This window comes from Caretta caretta, chromosome 8 (genome assembly GCF_965140235.1).
Source record: "Caretta caretta isolate rCarCar2 chromosome 8, rCarCar1.hap1, whole genome shotgun sequence".
Taxonomy (NCBI): Eukaryota; Metazoa; Chordata; order Testudines; family Cheloniidae; genus Caretta; species Caretta caretta.
In genome coordinates, this window is record NC_134213.1 from 44,575,260 (window position 1) to 44,594,483 (window position 19,224).

General features: G+C 47.8%; 1 protein-coding gene and 1 long non-coding RNA gene across 6 annotated transcripts in view; one reads left to right on the top strand and one right to left on the bottom strand.

Annotated features, from left to right (window-relative positions):
• Positions 1-317, bottom strand: part of MTA1 (metastasis associated 1) — a 150,298-nt gene extending 149,981 nt beyond the window's left edge. For all 4 annotated transcript variants that reach the window (XM_048862421.2, XM_075131440.1, XM_048862424.2 and 1 more), the window contains exon 1: positions 189-317. In XM_048862421.2, the coding sequence (XP_048718378.1) occupies positions 189-216 (28 nt within the window). In that variant the 5' untranslated portion in view covers positions 217-317. The remainder of the gene's footprint in view (positions 1-188) is intronic.
• LOC142072988 (uncharacterized) lies at positions 139-18,831 on the top strand. Of its 2 annotated transcripts, XR_012669630.1 has the most exons (5): positions 139-262; positions 1,543-1,667; positions 2,050-2,146; positions 15,041-15,248; positions 17,248-18,831. It is a non-coding gene; the product is annotated as an uncharacterized LOC142072988 (long non-coding RNA). The 2 variants fall into 2 exon arrangements; XR_012669629.1 differs by having other exon boundaries at positions 1,543-2,146.
• The last annotated feature ends 393 nt before the right edge of the window (positions 18,832-19,224 follow it).

Consider the following 19,224-nt stretch of genomic DNA (forward strand, 5'->3'; position numbering starts at 1 on the left):
GCACCCCTACAGCCCCCTGACCCCACAGCACCCGTCCCCTGCCAGCCCCCAACTCTGCCCCCGCCGGCCCCCTGCCCGGGCTCCCCCTGCTCCCAGCGGGGTGGGGGGCCCGTGACGCGCCGCTCGCCCACGGGGAGGAGCGGCCGGCGGGAGGGGGACCCGGGCCCCTGGAGTGGGGGGGCTCTTACCTCCGACCCGGTACATGTTGGCAGCCATGCCCGGGCAGGGGGGTCTGGGACGCTCCCGCCGCCGCTGCCTCCAGGTGCCGGATCCGCTGGAAAATGGAGGCTGGAGCGGCTGGGAGGGGGAGGGGGAAGGGAGCGAGGGAATTAAAGGGGCCGCGCCGGCCAGGGAGCGGGCGGCTGGACTGAGGCGGTGCGGGTCAGGGGCAGATCAGAGCCGGGGGGGGCTGTGCGGGCGGAGCGTGAGGAGCAGATTCGGGCCGAGGGGGGAAACGGGGGCAGATAAAAGCCGAGGGGCGGAATGCGAGGAGTAGGGGGGCAGATTAGAGCCGAGGGGCGGAATGGGGGGGGCAATGCGAGGAGTGGGGGGCGGATTAGAGCCGAGGGGCGGAATGGGGGGGCAATGCGAGGAGTAGGGGGGCAGATTAGAGCCGAGGGGCGGAATGGGGGGGGCAATGCGAGGAGTGGGGGGCGGATTAGAGCCGAGGGGCGGAATGGGGGGGCAATGCGAGGAGTGGGGGGCGGATTAGAGCCGAGGGGCGGAAGGGGGGGCAATGAGAGGAGTGGGGGGCAGATTAGAGCCGAGAGGGCAATGGGGGAGGCAATGCGAGGAGTGGGGGGCGGACTAGAGCCGAGAGGGGAATGGGGGGGCAATGCGAGGAGTGGGGGGGACAGATTAGAGCCGAGGGGCAGAATGGGGGGGGCAATGCGAGGAGTGGGGGGACGGCTTAGAGCCGAGGGGAAAATGGGGGGCAATGCGAGGAGTGGGGGGCGGATTAGAGCTATGGGGGGTAGTGGGCAGAATTGGGAGGGCAAGGGCCAGAATGTGGGGGAGAGAAGGTAGGAGCTAAGTGGGAGTATGTGGGAGCCAGAGTGGGGAGAAGGAGTTGAGGGGAAGAGGCAGCGGGGGGCAGAGTGGGATATCAGAGGGAATTGGGGGATGGGGTAAGAAGGGCAAGGAAAAGGAGGCAGGAAAATGGGGCAAAGGAGTAGAGGCAATAGTGGTAGCCTTAGGCCTACTCATCCACTCAAAGGGCACCAGCTGCCATCCACTGCTGTCGGTCAGATCACACCTGCTCCACGCCCTGCAGCAGACAGTGAGCAGTGCTCAGAGTTAAAGCAAGAACAGGTCTCTGCCCCTGTGTGAGAACGTTCCTCCTGAGGGAGGCAGCAATTCTAGTCAGCTGGGCTGGGGAAAGGGAACCCCTGCATGAGGGAGCACAGAGTTGGCAATGAGGAAAGGCACCCAAGAGATCCCTGAAGGGGGCAAGGGCTGCAGTAGAAACAATATGGTGATGATACTAAGCACTAAGGCTTTTGTCCATGCAGTTGTATTATACAACATCATTATTTTCCCAAGGCCTGACCAAGATAAGCCTCTGGCTGAAGGAGAACTGACTACATCACGATCCAGATGAGATGGAAGCGAAAGGAAAACATCAAGATGTATGAATGGAGGCTTGGGCTGAACCATCAATTGAAGGAGTATGCCTGACCTTTGCCAAAATGTACTGCTGCTTCATGGGCCTACTGGGTCGACAGTAGATCCTAGCCTATTATTAGATTTTTTATTTATTTTATATATAATCTATATCTGTATCTATCTTGCCACCAGCTGGGTACCGGACTAGATGCTTGAAATAGAGTAAAACTCCAATGAACCAATTAAGGAATATTATGACCATGCAAGTAGAGTTCCTTCCTAAACTCAAGCAGTTAGTGTCATGTGACCATGAAAAAGTTCCTAAACCCAAGCAGTTAGCATCATGCCCCCACAGAAAAAGTTACTTTCTTCTAACACAGAACTGTATTAAACTAAAGAAAACAGAATTATTCCTAAAGTTGTTCTCTCTCTGTCTCCCTATAGTGCTTCTCCTACAACTGTCCTCAGCCTCCCCCTGCCTGGCTTTCTGCTACAGATTTAAGGAAACATATCCTCACATTTTCCCCACAGTGTAAACAAGGTAACAAAAAATGTAAAAAAAAAAAAAAAAAAAAAAAATTAAAGACCCCAGCTTCACCTACAGTTAGGTCTTGTCTTCTGACCTTGAGGAGGGTTTTGTCCAGTTGAGTCACTTGAATTTTCAAATACGAGAAAGGGAAAGTGCTGTTCAGTAGGATTCAACAGGATTACCTGCTTTCACTACGGCAGTGGTGATAGTACCATTGCAGATAGGGTCATGTCAGTCCTGCTGGGCTTGGAACCAGCTGAATATACTTCCTCTTCCTCTGTACCGAATTCCTTAATTAGTTTTGACCACATAGAATCGCTGTGTGCGGCTTGTTTCACTGTTAGGAGCTGGTGGTGTTCAGTACTTCTCATCGAATTTTTTTCAGGACTGAGTTTCCTAGTTTACTTTTGAGTAAGCTCCAGTCAGCATTCTGACAGTCAAAGAAGAAAGCCAAAACACCTTTTAGATTTGGCACCTCTCAGCTTCACATCCTTTGACCAGGGCCACTCAGACCTAAAATTTACCTCTGAGAATAGCAATGTTGTTCTTAGCTGTCAACCCACGAACAGCTGCCCTGAGTTAACTCTGATGACTAACATGGAGGTTTGCCCTACAGCTCAACAGAGCTAGTACGGGGTCTTTTTGTTGTAGAATTCGCGAATATGTACTGTTTTCTCTGCCACTGCATTCCTTTGTGGGTGGTGAAGTCTGGAGTTAATGTCCTTGATGCACTATATCCCCCAAAGTTGGAATTCAGAACTGGCAATTTATGGTCCATTGTCAGAAACTATTTCCAGATGTCAAATTGAGAAAAGATCTTTTTAACTTTGCTAAGCCCTGTTGACCAGTGGGTCTAGCACAGGGATGAGCAACCTACGGCCTGCGGGCTGAATCCTGAGGGTACCTCCCCCGAACCTCCCATTGGCCGCTGTTCCCTGGGGCTGGGAGCTGCAGGGGGTGCTGCCTGCAGGCAAGGGCAGCACACGGAGCCCTCTGCCCTCCACCCATTCCCCAGGGGCCGCAGGGACATGGTGCCAGCCACTTCCAGGAGCAGTGCAGGGCCAGGGCAGGTAGGGAGTCTGCCTTAGCCCGGCTGCCGGGCCAGAGCCTGCACCCTGAACCCAGCCTGCACCCCAATCTTTGCCCTGAGCCCCCTGCCACACCCCTCCTGCACTTCAACCCCTTACCCTGAGCCCCTTCCTGCACATTGCACCCCCTCCCACACCCCCTCCTGCACCCCAACCCTAGTTCATGGTCGTGCATGCAATTTCCCCATCCAGATGTGGTCCTCAGGCCAAAAAGTTTACCCACCCCCGGTCTATCAAGAAGTAGACTTCTTACAAATCTAGAAAAACAGTGGTTACCAAACAGGCATGTCTCCTCTTCACACACATCTAGTTTTCTTTTCCAAAGCCTATCAGGTAGCCCTGTAGCAATGGGAAGTTCTTTGAGTTGTCTTTGTCGGGTCATTCTGCAAGATTCATGTTTACATCCTACAGTGGGTCATCACACGGACATTAGGGCTCCTTCCAGCATTTCTGAGGGCCTAATATTCCTTATGTATCCTTTACGAAGACTGTAAGAACACACTACAAATGCTGTACGTAATCAGACCTTCGTCTTCAGAAAGTTCACCTCTCATTATGTAAAAATCATAGACTGGATGCTAAACCTCTGATAAGTAACTAAGCCAACCATAACCGTGGTTTCTGGTGGTGCATCAGCCCAAGCAGCTATTTGAATCAGTTCTGTAGTGAGAGTGACTGGATATGCTAAGTAGCACATATGTGGGCGTCTACATTATCCCACACCTCTGGAGAAGCTGGGTGATTACTAGGGCTCCTCAGTGCAGTCTCAGTCACCTCTCTCGTCTTTCTAACAAGGTGGACAGTCACCTATGTGCCTATTCTGCAATACATTTATATCTCAAAACACATGAGCAATCTCTGGTATTTAATATGTATCTTGTTTAGGTCTATACTGTTTATTAAAAATACAAGCACTTTGTGGTCTGTCACCAACATGACATTATTAAGTTCACGCAAGTGGCCTGTGACTCTCTTACATGGCCACATGCCTGCTAAACATTCTCTCTCTTTGAGCACACCTGCTCTTGGAATCTGAATGCATAATAGGTCAAGATTTGCAAAGCCCTCTAGGTTATTTAGCCCTACAAATGCTCTGGGACTAAGTCTTCTAGTTGACTTTGAAAATTTCAAACCAGTATTTTTCTAAATCATATTCTAATTGCTCAATTTCCACCGATCTCTGTAACTAGAGTAACAACCCATCAATACCATAGCTACCAGCGTCTGCAGAAAGAACTGTAGATCATAAAATACCAATATTGGGAATGTGGTCAGCAGATATTTTAAAACCCCACAAGTGTGCCTCTGTGCTTTATTCCAGATTCACACACACAGTTTTAAGCAATTCATAAAGGACTTGGCCTTTTGAGAATGATTAAGTATGAAGATTCTCCAGCATTCAGCCATACAGAGGAACTGCCCCAGTTCTGATACATTGTAGGAGGCGACTTTTCAGCTATGGCTTTGTTTCGATTGCTAACCTCATCCCTTCTTTATCAATCCTATGTCCTAAGAACCATAGCCGGTTTGTCGTCACATATATCTTTATAATTTTATTCCCACATTCTCCGTAGCCTTCAGAACTCGCTTTAGCCTTAGGTTAGTTGTTCCACAGGCTTCCCTTACCTATGATGTCATCCACATAAATCTTCATTCCCCGCTGGCTGCATCGAATCTCGTTTCTCTTTGGATGATTTCTGAGATATTTGAAATGCTGAACAGGAGGCAGTGAAAGCCATATCTGCCAAGCAGTGATACAATTGTCGGCTTGTCACTGCCAGGATAGAGCCGTACTTGCCAGACTCCTCTAGCTGTATCTAGTGAGAAGAATAGTATTGCATCTGATCATTTAGAAAGGAAGCCCCTAATTCTCCTCTTCAGTACAGCTATTTTGTGTTGCTCTGGTGGCACAACACAGCCAGAAAGCAGGCTTAACCATCTACCTGGGAATCCCCCAGGTGACACAGCGCTAGGGCAATGACTCTACACGGACTCCCCCATTTCCCTCCTGCCCAAGGTTCCAGTGTAGGCGCATTTGGGCAATCCCCAGATGTTGGAACAACTTCTTGGGGTTATAAGCAGCAGGGTGTCGTTGACACCAACTTAGACTGCTGTATGTTGCACCAGGAACTAAAGTGGCCCTGAACCAACTCCACAAGAAAGAGGCTGCAAAGGTGATGAAAACTTAAGCCACCTTTCTCCCCAACTTCTCACCCTCCCTGGTCCTGTATCAAATGAGAAGAATATACCTCTCCCCTCATCCCCAGTTTTATTTAGCTTCGTCTGTACAAATAAAGGTATGCCCCTATCTTTTCATAATAGGCACTCTAGCTGTACAGCACTCTGTTGTCTCAGTAATGCACGATCACAGTATTCTCTCCTATTGCTCATTCTGAGAAACAGTGGGATTTCTTCTGTGCATTTGTGTTGGGCCTTTCTGAACAGATGTGGCTTAGTCTAGGTGGGTATGGGCAATGGGCCCTATAACAAATGTGGTCCCCCTACACACACTCACACAGACACCTTGCTGTTGTAGCTAGTATTGGCTTTAAATTGCCCAGACAACTTATGTCTCCCCGCACTAACGAACAGGACCCTGAGTTGCTCTAACTTAACTGTAACAATCTTATAAATCGTTACAAGTCATCTCCACCCCTGAATTAGTTTTTAATTTAACACTAGTGCAGCTCTTGACTTTAACAGCACCACTCTGTTTATAAGTGCTGTATTTGGATACAGATCCCAGGAAATCAGCATCACCAATCACAGTGCTTGGGCAATCTACCCAATAATTGCATGTCCATCACAAACTGATACTTCACTGTTCCTCCCCTTTCCCCAATCATTAAGCTATTTAACACCACCAGTCCTCCTGGTACAGATGCTTGTGGGCACCCATTAACCTCTTTTCAAGTTGCAAATGATGTTTGTTACTACTCTTCGATTCCTACCTCCTGGCTGATTTCTAATCCTTGACAAACACCATCTGTGGATCATATTCCCTTTCACTATCGGGCTCTGGACAGAGCCCTACATCCATTCCCCTCCAGTGAAGATCCAACAACTCTCATCTACATCATGTCAGCTCCATCTTGGACTGCTGCAGTGTGCTCTACTTGTGACTACTTCTAAAGTCCACTTGGGAGTTCCTTCTAATAGAGGACACAGCTGCCCATCTCCAGAGAGTCACAGGCAACATGGATAGATAACACCTATACTCAAGTCTCTGCCCTGGCTTTCTTGCTTCCAGCTGCAGCTCAGTGGGGGGGTCTTGTTATCTGAGAGGTGCCTCTCACTCCATACTCCACACTCCACCATGGCAGTTAAAATCAGTGGAGATGTTGTCACCATAAGTTCCCAGAGCTGAACTTGCTTATCTGAAAGAACCTGAGCTTTCAGTAAAATGCAAGATAAGGTTATTTGGTTTAGCTTTTATATGAGTTTTGTTACCATACATTGGACCAGGGGTCAGCAAGCTTTCAGAAGTGGTGTGGTGAGTCTTCATTTATTCACTCTAATTTAAGGTTTCGAGTGTCAGTAATACATTTTACTGTTTTTAAAAGTTCTCTTTCTATAAGTATATAATATATAACTAAACTATTGTTGTAGGTAAAAGTAAATAAGGTTTTTAAAATGTTTAAGAAGCTTCATTTAAAATTAAATTAAAATGCAGAGCCCCCTGGACCGGTGGCCAGGACCTGGGCAGTGTGAGTGCCACTGAAAATCAGCTTGCCACGGGCCGGTGCAAGGATATTTTGCACCCTAGGCGAAACTTCCACCTTGTAGCCCCCGCCGCACATTGGTTCATTGAGGGGCAAATCCCAATGAGGCTTTAGAGACCCCAGGGGCCAGCTGTGCCTAGGGGCTGGTCCCCAGACCAGGTTCCACCCTCCCCACCCCCTGACTCCCGTGGAGGCTGCACAGCCCCCCATCCCCCTCCCCCATGAACCCTCCCTCCCTCCCCAACCCCGGCAGCCCCCGCCCCGAGTCCACTCACTGGCTTTGCCAGGCTTGGGCCACTGCAGCAGCTTGGCAGGGAGGAGCCGTCTTCCGGAGGCACCAGAGAGCCAGAGCGTCCTGCTTGCGGCAGCAGCGAGCCCCAGCCGTGGAGGAGCCAGCGCAGAGCAGGGGGGCAGAAACCCTCCAAAGGTGGTGGCGCTGCTAGAGGGGGCAGCCGTGCCCCTCCTGCCCAGGCTGCGACCCGGCACCCCCCCACACACACAGGGGCTCCTGCAGGCTACAGCCGATGCATGCGGGCGACGGCCCCCATGCGCCCCCCAGCTTCCCCCTTGCCTAGGGTTACCATATTTCAACAAGCAAAAAAGAGGACAGGGAGAGCCCCACCCTAGCCCTGCCCCCATCCACTCCCTCCCACTTCCCACCCCCTGACTGCCCCCCAGAACCCTCAACCCTGCCTCTTTTCCCCTAACTGCCACCCAGAACCCCACCCCCTACCTAAGCCTCCCTGTTCCTTGTCCCCTGACTGCCCCCTCCTGAGACCCCCCCACCCTAACTTCCCCCCAGCACACTACCCGCTATCTGTCCCCTGACTGCCCCAATCCTTATCTACACCCCCGCCTCCAGACAGACCCCCGTTACTCCCACGCCCCATCCAACCACTCCCTACCCCCTGACAGCCCCCCCAGAACTCCTGACCCATCCAACCCTCCCCCTGCTCCCTGACTGCCCCCCGGCCAGGATTTCCCTTACTATATCCATGCCTGTCAGACCAAGGGGTGCACCTGCCCAGGCTGCAGCCCCCATGCACCTCCCAGCTCCCCCCTGGCCGTGCTCGGGCTCTGCAGCTCCCAGGCGTGTGAGTCGCCGCTGCCCCTCCAGGAGCAGGCTCAGGGCCCCGTGCCTCATCAGCGGCTCACATGCCCGGGAGCTGCAGAGCCCGAGCGTGGCAAGGGTGGAGCCAGGGGACACACAGGGGCCGCCGCCCACATGCATCTGCTGCGGCCTGCAGGAGCCCCTGAGGGGTGGGGGCCGGGCTGCAGCCTGGGCAGGGGGCACGGCTGCGCCCCACTGGCAGCACCACCGTCTTTGCAGGGCTGCTGCCCCCCTGAATCGCGCCGGCTCCTCTATGGTTGGGGCTCACCGCCAACGCTGTGGCTCTCTGGTGCCTCCGGAAGGCGGCTCCTCCCTGCCGAGCCAGGGCACTGCTTTTTGGCACCCCCAACCACTTGGCACCCAAGGTGACTGCCTAGTTTGCCTAGTGGTTGCACCGGCCTTCCTTGCGTGCCACCTTTGGCACACATGCAATAGGTTGCCTACCCCTGCATTGGACATTTGCTCCTGGAAAAGTGATAGTATTGTTGCTAATATCCACTTAACCTACTGCTGGTACTGTACACCTAGTACAACTCCTGTAAGCAGTAGCAGTGGGTGAGAGCAGTGTTCATTTTGGGCAGTTTTATGTCAGCTATTTGTTAAAATTCTCCAATAAAACTCCTAGCTGGCATGACAAGAAGTGGTTAATACTTTTTAGCAAGCACATGATCACTCTTGTCATACCAGTAGATAAGGCTGCATAATAGTATGCAGTCTAAATACCTGTTTGCATAGTTTTCTGATACAATTAGCTATGGTGCTCATGTTTTCCATACTTGATATGTGCCCAAAGGTGATTGATTATTGGGGGAGAAGGGGCTGTCTTAAAATCTGACTACCTTGTGTTCCATCTAGATAAAGTGCCACTGCTCAGCCATTTCTAAATTAAATCTGACCTGTAAAGAACACAGAAAAAAATTGGTTAGATAGTAAGTTACATGTGATCGAAAAAAATCACTTTGGCGCATGCTCAGTGTCCATCTTCAGGATCGTTTTGTTTTGCTAACAAAACCTTGTCTCATTAAATGAGATCACAATGCATATTGTATCTGAACATGCATCAGGCGGTTAGGTTGCTTCTCTCAGGCTGCTGGTGGAACTGATCGTTTGTTTCAATAGGACACAGAAAAATCCTCCCAAAGATTCTCAAAACAGTGGTCACTGGGCACTTGCTAGCAGGAAATGAAGAGGTAGCAGGTCACATGGTGCTGGCTCCTCCTCCTTTCCAGATGCTGAATTGCTTTAAAATACAGGGCACCCCACCCTCCCAAAAAAGCATGAAATACTTTCCTGATATTTTCCATGTAAAACAATAAGTGCAGTTATCACAAGGATGTTATACAATTGCAAATGAGAGGAGCTGGTCCCTGTGCTTATCAATGGAAGGGAAGGCTGTTCTTGGGCTAGAGGATTCCCCTGCTGGGCTGTGGGACAGGGCAAAGGGCCTGGCCCAGTATTTGTCATTAAAGCTCTGTTGACAGAAAACATTCTGTTGAGACCTTGCATATGGAGTCTCATGTGTGTGAATCTTTTGAAAGGAAAAAACCTTTGCATCTGGCCTCTTTCATAGAGAAAATGAACATCTGCACCTCCTGGGGAAGGACTACTTTGTGGATAAGCATTAGACAAAAAATACCTTCTCTCTGAGAGCCCTTTCCAGAGTGAACTCTAGACCGGAAACCTTTCCACAGGGAAAACCGTGCATGCACAACAAGGTGTTTTGTGTGGAGAAAGCTTTCAGATAAATTGACTCTGGCCAATTAACGGCAGCACCTTTGTTCTGCATTGGCCTCCATATCCCTCCTTCCATCCCACCCCTCAGGCAGAACCAAGCTTATGGTCTCTGCAGTACATGCCCTCCCTCCTGACCCCATCCCTGTTCCTTCTCACTACCCCCACGACAGTTGTCCATTCATTGTTCTAAGGCACATATCATTTCATGCTGAATGTCTGGACTACAGCAGCAGAGAGCAAGTGTGTACTGACTTTTGGATGGAAAACGGAGGGCAACGAAAATGATCAGGGGCTGGGCACATGACTTACGAGGAGAGGCTGAGGGAATTGGGTTTGTTTAGTCTGCAGAAGAGAAGAGTGAGGGGGGGATTTGATAGCAGCCTTCAACTACCTGAATGGGGGGTTCCAAAGAGGTTGGCGCTCGGCAGTTCTCAGTGGTGGCAGATGACAGACCAAAGAGCAATGGTCTCAAGTTGCAGTGGGGGAGATCTATGTTGGATATTAGAAAACACTACTTCACTAGGAGGGTGGTGAATGAGTTACCTAGGGAGGTGGTGGAATCTCCATCCATAGAGGTTTTTAAGGCCCGGCTTGAGAAATCATCCCAGTTAAGGCTTTAATTGGTGTTGGTCCTGCTTTGGGTGGGAGTTTGGACTGGATGACTTCCTGAGGTCTCTTCCAACTCTTATCTTCTATGATTCTATGAAAGGCCTGGCCACCAGAAGGGAGAGGACCAGGCACACTTCAGTTCAGGATATTTTTAAATGTCTAAGCCAATAGGCACTGAACTCTTCATCACTTACACTATATCCAAAGTGAGACAGAGAACTGGACCAAAAAGCCAGAACTCTGATTTGGACTCCATATATGGTGTACATCCAGGGAAGAATCATGGCTGGCATTTTCAGGAAACCCAACTCCCATTGAATTTTAATGTGTTTTGGTGCCTAAATCCCTTATGCTCCTTTGAAAATCTCTGCTCACATGATTTAGGCTTGAGCCAGTCATCAAATTTCAAGGGACTACAGCTTTCACACTCTTACAGGCAATGTTGAGAATTTGAACCCCAGACCTGAATTTAAGGTCTTGTCTACTTGAGGAAGATGCCCCAGTTTAACATAAGGTGTGAATTTAACCTGATTTAGTTAAGTTGGTGGAAACCCTGTGTGTATGGATACTTATTTTGGTTTTAGAAAGTCTTGTTGCAGTTAAGCTGAAATTTCATAGAACCATAGGGTTAGAAGGGACCGCAAGGGTCTAATCCCCCTGCCAAGATGCAGGACTTGTATCTAAACTATCCTAGACAGATGGTGATCCAGCCTCCTTTTGAAAACCTCCCATGAAGGAGTTTTCACAACCTCCCTAGGTAGTCTCTTCCATTGTCCTACTGTTCTTACAGTTAGGAAGTTTATCCTGAGATTTAATCTAAATCTGCTGTGCCATAGTTTGTTCCGTATGACTTAAGCTAAACTGGAAAAAAAAACAAAAACATTCTTATACTGAAAAAATAGTAGCCTAGATAGCTGTTGTCTAGCATTTTTGATCAGTAGGTCTCAACACACTTTACAAAGGAGATCAATATCATCATCCTCATTTTACAGATGGGGAAACTGAGGCACAGAGCAGTTAAGTGGCTTGCCAAAGATCACCCAACAGTCCAGTGAGAGCAGGGAATAGAATCAGGTCTCCTGAATCCCAGTCCAGTGCTCTATTTCCTAGGTCACACAGGGGTTTATACAAATTTAACTAAATCTGTTTTAAAACCTGGGAAAGTTGCACGGTTTTAACTTAAATGTTTAGACAGACTGCTTTATCAACAAGACATTGTGTTGGAGCCTATGTCCCCCATGTGAAGGATTTTATAAGTTAGTCTGAAGAAATATTTTATATGATTTAAAAGGTACCACCTTCTCCATCTCAGATGGTTTGCCCAAGATTTAATCTCAGGACCCCTGGCAACCAAGGACCCCTGACACAAGTTGCTCCCTCTCAAAAGAATGAGACCCATTTTTCAACTGCATACATTCAATACTGGCTATGTGTGCTCCTCAGTGAGCTTCGGCAGCAGCAACCTTTGGCCTTGCGTAGCTTCAGTGAATTACACACTGCCTACAATCTTGTAAGTAAACTGGAGATGATAATTAGAGAAAACGAACATCACTTTCACCTGTGAGTAGCCAAGGTTGAGGTTCCTTTGTTATAAGTCCTATTTTGATTCCACTTGAACAGTACCAGAACTAACTCCATCCACCTGAAATTTTGGTCATACACCTCTGCTGGAGAAGTTTTAAAATTTGCTTTTGCAAGCGTGAGGCTTGTTGGACAACATATTCTTGATTTGTACATCTGAGAAAGCCAAGTGATTTTAACATTTTGAAAACTTCTTCATTTTTTGTTGTCATGGGAATATTGTACCTTGGAAACAGCTTGGAAAGTGGTGTCCTCCATGAGGTCTGGTGTCTTTTACAATGTTTTGCAGTGTTTCGGGAATTACTCTTCGAAGGGGTTTATATATTTTCCCCAATTCTCAGCACTCCATGAGCATCCTGCAGACTTTAGAAGCTGTCCAGGTGAAACCCTAAAAAACAAAGCAAGCAATCTAGACCATTTCCTTGTGAAGAATCTTCAATGCAGACTGCCAAGAGGACTTCAGTTCATTTTTCATTCAGAAAATCCAGGATTTCCCCCATCACACACACACACCTAGCTGTACTTTTGCTCCCCTCCATGTCAGTCAATGCTTGACAGACCTCCATCTTCATTTCCTATACCTTGTAGCTAGCAATTTCTCCTTCCTCTCACCTGATGCCAGGAAGCAAAGGTGAGTGAGTTTTCTACAGCCGATATCATTGGCTCTGTCAGCAGCACCATTCAGAGAACTGCCATGACCCCTTCTGTGACTGAATACACCTCTGTATTCACACCTTGCATAGTAGCGTAATACTCTTTGTACAAGGTAGACTTTGTAAGGTATCATCTGAAAACTCAATTTGCTGGTTGGTATTGTCCTGATAAACTGTGTGTAGCAACACTATATGTTAAATTAAAAGATTCCCCTGTATGATGTTATTAACCCATGTTCCAAACCCTACAGCCCTGCCCAGGCAGAAGTCAGGTCTGTCCTAAACAAAGGAAGGATTATGTGCTTGCCTTAATTTGCATTTGGGTAGTAAACAGAGTCATCGAGCAGTAAAGAAAAACAAAGAAAGCTCTAACAGGTGAAAAAAGTCAGCATGGAACATAGAATTGTAGAATATCATGGTTGGAAGCGACCTCAGGTGGTCATCTAGTCCAACCCTCTGCTCAAAGCAGGACCAACCCCAACTAAATCATCCCAGCCAGGGCTTTGTCAAGCCTGACCTTAAAAACCTTTAAGGAAGGAGATTCCATCACCTCCCTAGGTAACCCATTGCAGTGTTTCACCATCCTCCTAGTGAAAAACTTTTTCCTAATATCCAACCTAAACCACCCCCACTGCAACTTGAGACCATGACTCCTCGTTCTGTCATCTGCTACCACTGAGAACAGTCTAGATCCATCCTCTTTGGAACCCCCTTTCAGGTAGTTGAAAGTAGCTATCCAATGCCCCCTCATTCTTCTCTTCCGCAGACTAAACAATCCCAATTCCCTCAGCCTCTCCTCATAACTCACGTGTTCCAGTCCCCTAATCATTTTTGTTGCCCTCTGCTGGACGCTTTCCAATTTTTCCACATCCTCCTTGTAGTGTGGGGCCCAAAACTGGACATAGTACTTCAGATGAGGCCTCACCAGTGGCGAATAAAGGGGAATGATCATGTCCCTCGGTCTGCTGGCAATGCTCCTACTTAAATAGCCCAAAATGCCATTGGCATTCTTGGCAACAAGGGCACACTGTTGACTCATATCCGGCTTCTCGTCCACTGTAACCCCAGGTCCTTTTCTGCAGAACTGCTGCCTAGCCATTCGGTCCCTAGTCTGTAGCAGTGTATGGGATTCTTCCATCCTAAGTGCAGGACTCTGCACTTGTCCTTGTTGAACCTCTTCAGATTTCTTTTGGCCCAATCCTCTAATTTGTCTAGGGCCCTCTGTATACTATCCCTACCCTCCAGCGTATCTACCTCTCCTCCCAGTTTACTGTCATCTGCAAACTTGCAGAAGGTGCAATCCACGCCATCCTCCAGATCATTAACGAAGATATTGAACAAAACTGGCCCCAGGACCGACCCTTGGGGCACTCCACTTGATACCAGCTGCCAACTAGACATGGAGCCATTGATCACTACCCGTTGAGCCCGACAATCTAGCCAACTTTCTATCCATCTTATAGTCCATTCATCCAGCCCATACTTCTTTAACTTGCTGGCAAGAATACTGTGGGAGATTGTATCAAAAGCTTTGCTAAAGTCAAGGAATAACACATCCTCTTCTTTCCCCTCATCCACAGAGCCAGTTATCTCATCATAGAAGTCAATTAGATTAGTCAGGCATGACTTGTCCTTGGTGAATCCATGCTGACTGTTCCTGATCACTTTCCTCTAAGTGCTTCAGAATTGATTCCTTGAGGACCTGCTCCATGATTTTTCCAGGGCCTGAGGTGAGGCTGACTGGCCTGTAGTTCCCCAGATGCTCCTCCCTCCCTTTTTTAAAGATGAGCACCACATTATCCTTTTTCCCAGTCATCCGGGACCTCCCCAGATCGCCATGAATTTTCAAAGATAATAGCCAATGGCTCTGCAATCACATCCGCCAACTCCTTTAGCACCCTCGGGTGCAGTGCATCTGGCCCCATGGACTTGTGCTCATCCAGCTTTTCTAAATAATCCCGAACCACTTCTTTCTCCACAGAGGGCTGGTCACCTCCTCCCCATACTGTGCTTCCCACTGCAGTAGTCTGGCAGCTGACCTTGTTCGTGAAGACAGAGGCAAAAAAAGCATTCAGTACATTAGCTTTTTCCACATCCTCTGTCACTAGGTTGCCTCCCTCATTCACTAAGGGGCCCACACTTTCCTTGACCTTCTTCTTGTTGCTAACATACCTGTAGAAACCCTTCTTGTTACTCTTAACATCCCTTGCTTGCTGCAAGTCCAAGTGTGATTTAGCCTTCCTGATTTCACTCCTGCATGCCTGAGCAATACTTCTATACTCCTCCCTGGTCATTTGTCCAGTCTTCCACTTCTTGTAAGCTTCTTTTTCGTGTTTAAGATCAGCAAGGATTTCACTGTTGAGCCAAGCTGGTCACCTGCCATATTTACTATTCTTTCTACACATCAGGATGGTTTGTCTCCTGGTGCTCTGATGGAAATGTTTTACAAGAAGGTAAACTATAAAACGGAGGACCACCACTCCAAGGCACCTCTCTCTCTCTCCTGTCTGCCTTTGGCATTGCACCGAAGATGACGAAGGAGAACCACCACTGGATTCTGGGGCGGAGGGATCTTGACCTGAAGAGTTTGGTCAGTAACCTTGCTGGAAGCATATGGTGAGAAATTTTCCTTGAATCTCATATAGTTTGCTAAGTTAGCACTAGAAAGTGTTTTATCTATTTTTCTTGTAACCATTTCTGTCTTCTATGCCTCTTTTACTTGTACTCACAATCTCTCTCTCTTTGTAGTTAACAACTTTGTTTTACTGTCTTATCTAATTCAGTGTGCTTAAGTTGAAGTGTCTGGGTAACTCTATTTAAAGTAATAAGCAGATATATTATTCCCTTAAAGGAATAATGAACTTAAAATATTTGTCCTCTCTAGGAGATGGCTGGGCAGTATAGGACATACATTTCTGACAGAAGATCCAGGACTGGGGCTGCGTTGGGGTCACCCTGTAGTATAACCAAGGCTGGTGAGAGCCAGGGTGTAGCTGACAGGCTGCAGTTACACACAGACAGTGTGTGGCTTGCATATGGGAAGGCTGTTTGTGAGTGACCCAGGTGGGAACTACTTCAGCAAGCCATTGTAAGGCGCCCAAGGTTGCAGGACAGGGGTGATGCAGCCCTCCATGGTCTGAATTTTACCCCAGTATGTCATATCCTCCCTTTGACACCTGAGTCAACATAAAGTAGCCTACTCCTCCTAGAGGAGACAAAGTCCTAACAGAAGGGAAGGGAAAAACCCTTTCAGGTAATTCTGGGTGCCAAGGAACCTGGCCTAAAACGTGCACCCTGCTCTGCCTGGACAGGGAGGGTCAAGCATCCTCCTCCATCCCCAGTAAATGTCAAACTTTGTCAGACATGGCTCTCTAGTCCAGCACAATGAGAACAGCAGGTGCAGTGCCTTAAGCATCCAGACTAGATGGGCTTTATTGCAACACAAATACTCCATGGTATTTAATGTGTTTTATTCCATCACAAAAACAACCCATTATAGAGGGACATTAAGGCTGCAGAGTGAAGTACTCATAGTCAAATCGCTAGTGTTAAGGTGACCCATGCAGCTCCTGTCCCCGATTCACTCAGTATGCAAATTGGATGATACAGAATAACTTACTAAACAATGAGGATCAAAAAAAAAAACAAAAAACCACCAATTGACACATGGCTAGAAATGGCTAAACATCCTGCAAAATAAATAACCCTCAAAAGACGTGGGGAGATGATGTTTGTGTTTTTGTGTATTTACATATGTATGAGGAGGGTCAACAATGTAATTAACAATCCCTGTCTATGCACCGCTGCAGACTAGGGACCAAATGGCTAGGCAGCAGTTCTGCAGAAAAGGACCTAGGGGCTACAGTGGACGAGAAGCTGGATATGAGTCAACAGTGTGCTCTTATTGCCAAGAAGGCCAATGGCATTTTGGGATGTATAAGTAGGGGCATTGCCAGCAGATCGAGGGTTGTGATTGTTCCCCTCTATTCGACACTGGTGAGGCCTCATCTGGAGTACTGTGTCCAGTTTTGGGCCCCACACTACAAGAAGGATGCGGAAAAATTGGAAAGCATCCAGCAGAGGGCAATAAAAATGGATTAGGGGACTAGAACACATGACTTATGAGGAGAGGCTGAGGGAACTGGGATTGTTTAGTCTGCGGAAGAGAAGAATGAGGGGGGATTGGATAGCTGCTTTGAACTACCTGAAAGGGGGTTCCAAAGAGGATGGATCTAAACTGTTCTCAGTGGCAGCAGATGACAGAACGAGGAGTCATGGTCTCAAGTTGCAGTGGGGGTGGTTTAGGTTGGATATTAGGAAAAAGTTTTTCACTAGGAGGGTGGTGAAACACTTCAATGGGTTACCTAGGGAGGTGGAGGAATCTCCTTCCTAAGAAGTTTTTAAGGTCAGGCTTGACAAGGCTCTGGCTGGGATGATTTAGCTGGGGATTGGTCCTGCTTTGAGCAGGGGGTTGGACTAGATGACCTCCTGAGGTCCCTTCCAACCCTGATATGCTAGGATTCTATATATTCTGATAATTCAAAGGTCAAAAGAACATCCTATCATTTGAATGAATTGTAAACACAGGATATCTCTGTATTCATCTCTTTGAAAGGTATGGCAAATAATCTGAATGGTGGAAGAACAAGCAAATTGCCTTATGTTAATTCTACAGCTAAGTACCGGTGACAGACCCCCTTCAAAGTCATGCTAATTACCTTTTGAACTCCCAACTTGTCAAAAGACATGAAATTGTATAAAAGATCCTTGGGTCCTGATTCTGTCATCTCAGATCTGCTTCGGCTTCATCAGGGGGAGTTTGAGTCACAAAACTGAGGTCCCAGTTATACTGGTACACCCTGAATAAGATATTTGGACATTGGACTATAACCTGTGAACTATTTCTGAAAGAACTCATTGCAACTACAAAGCTCACCCTCTCTGCTATGAATCTGAACTTCAATGAATTGAACTCATGTCTGTATGTATATTGATCTTTATTAAAAAAGAAAAGTGAGAGGGTTTGGAAAAAGTTTAGTTTATGTAATAAGAATTGGCTTTAACGTGAATTTGGGTAATATCTGGAATATTCAATAACTTGGGGGGGGGGGAACGTGTCCAATCCTTTGGGATTAGTAGAACCTTCTCTTCTATATGATGAAACAAAATTTACAGAAATTTTCATCATATTTGATGTGGGTACCTGGATGGAGGCCTGAGGCTGGATCACTTTAAGGGAATAGTGTTGTTTGGACTTCTGAGTAACCAGTAAGGTAATAAAGAAGCTGTTTTATGCTGGCTTGGTAAATCTAAGTACTGGAATATCCACCAGCTTTATGGGGATTGTCTGCCCCATTCTTTGCAGTTCACCCTAATTGAGTGACCATATCTGACCCCCCACTAGGATCCCGGTCACATCAATATTGACCAGCTGCCTCATTCAACACGCACTGTCCAATGTACGTGCGGCATGAGCCACCACCTCTCCCTGAGCAACATCACACTGTCTGAGCTTTGTTCAGTCACCATTCCCATCCAGGAACTCTAGTTCTTCCAATCAGACAAAAGAAACTGTTGTAGCAGCAGCAGCTATCTGTATGCTATGTATAACCTGTATGTTCAAAAGGTCTGTTACACCTTCCCCCGCCCTTTTGTCTCCTCTCCCTCTTTGAATATCTGTGAAGTGGCTTTCCCCCTCCCCCCTAGAATGCTTGTGGGATGAATGGGCTGCTTGAACAGCAGGAAGATCAGAAGAGCTCCCAGGTACACAAGGTGTCTGGACTCTAATTAGGCAGTACTCTCACACCTAATGCACGGACACTGCACGGGCACTGGCCAAGGTGGAATGTGACCAACCAGACGCAGCCAAGTCATCTCTAGTTGCAGGCCACGAGGAGCAGGTCCTTAAAAGGGGAAGGGGCCATGCGCTCAGGAGTGCACTCACAAGCTTGTACCTCCCATGAAGGCCCTTCACCTGGACCGCCTGGCCAATGGTTCACCGCGTTGCATTCCATCGTGCCTCAGGAAGACTTACCTTCATCACACCATCCATCATTGCGCTGTGGGACACTTGCCTTGAAGAATCCTGACATCTCCAGTGCTGTGCCTGTCCTGGGAGCGTGAGTATGTGAGTGTGACCCCCCACCCCCTTCTTCTGAGCTTAGCTATCAGTATAATAAACGTGCCACTTTCTGCCAAACTCTGGTGGGTCATTAGTCCTCCCTAAGCTTACTAGCTGGCCCAATTTCAGGTAACAGAAACAATACCATGTGACTTAGAAGACCAATCACTTAGCCAGAATTATGGAGGGCAAACACCAGCAGACATTGCAGAGGAATCCATAGGCAAGTATTTGTTCATAGCCACAAGTCACAGTTATTACAGACACATTTTGTGGGTACCTTGCACACAGAGAAATAGACCAAACCGGTCTGATTGGCTATTCATTGCACAGTTGAAACTAGCTCTTGCCGAACACCATTCACATTGTTTTTTCGATCCGGGGCCAGAACCGCCGCTGGTACAAATCAGAATAGTACATTGCCTGACGCAGAACTATGCCAACAAACAGCAGCTGAGGATCAGGTCCTGT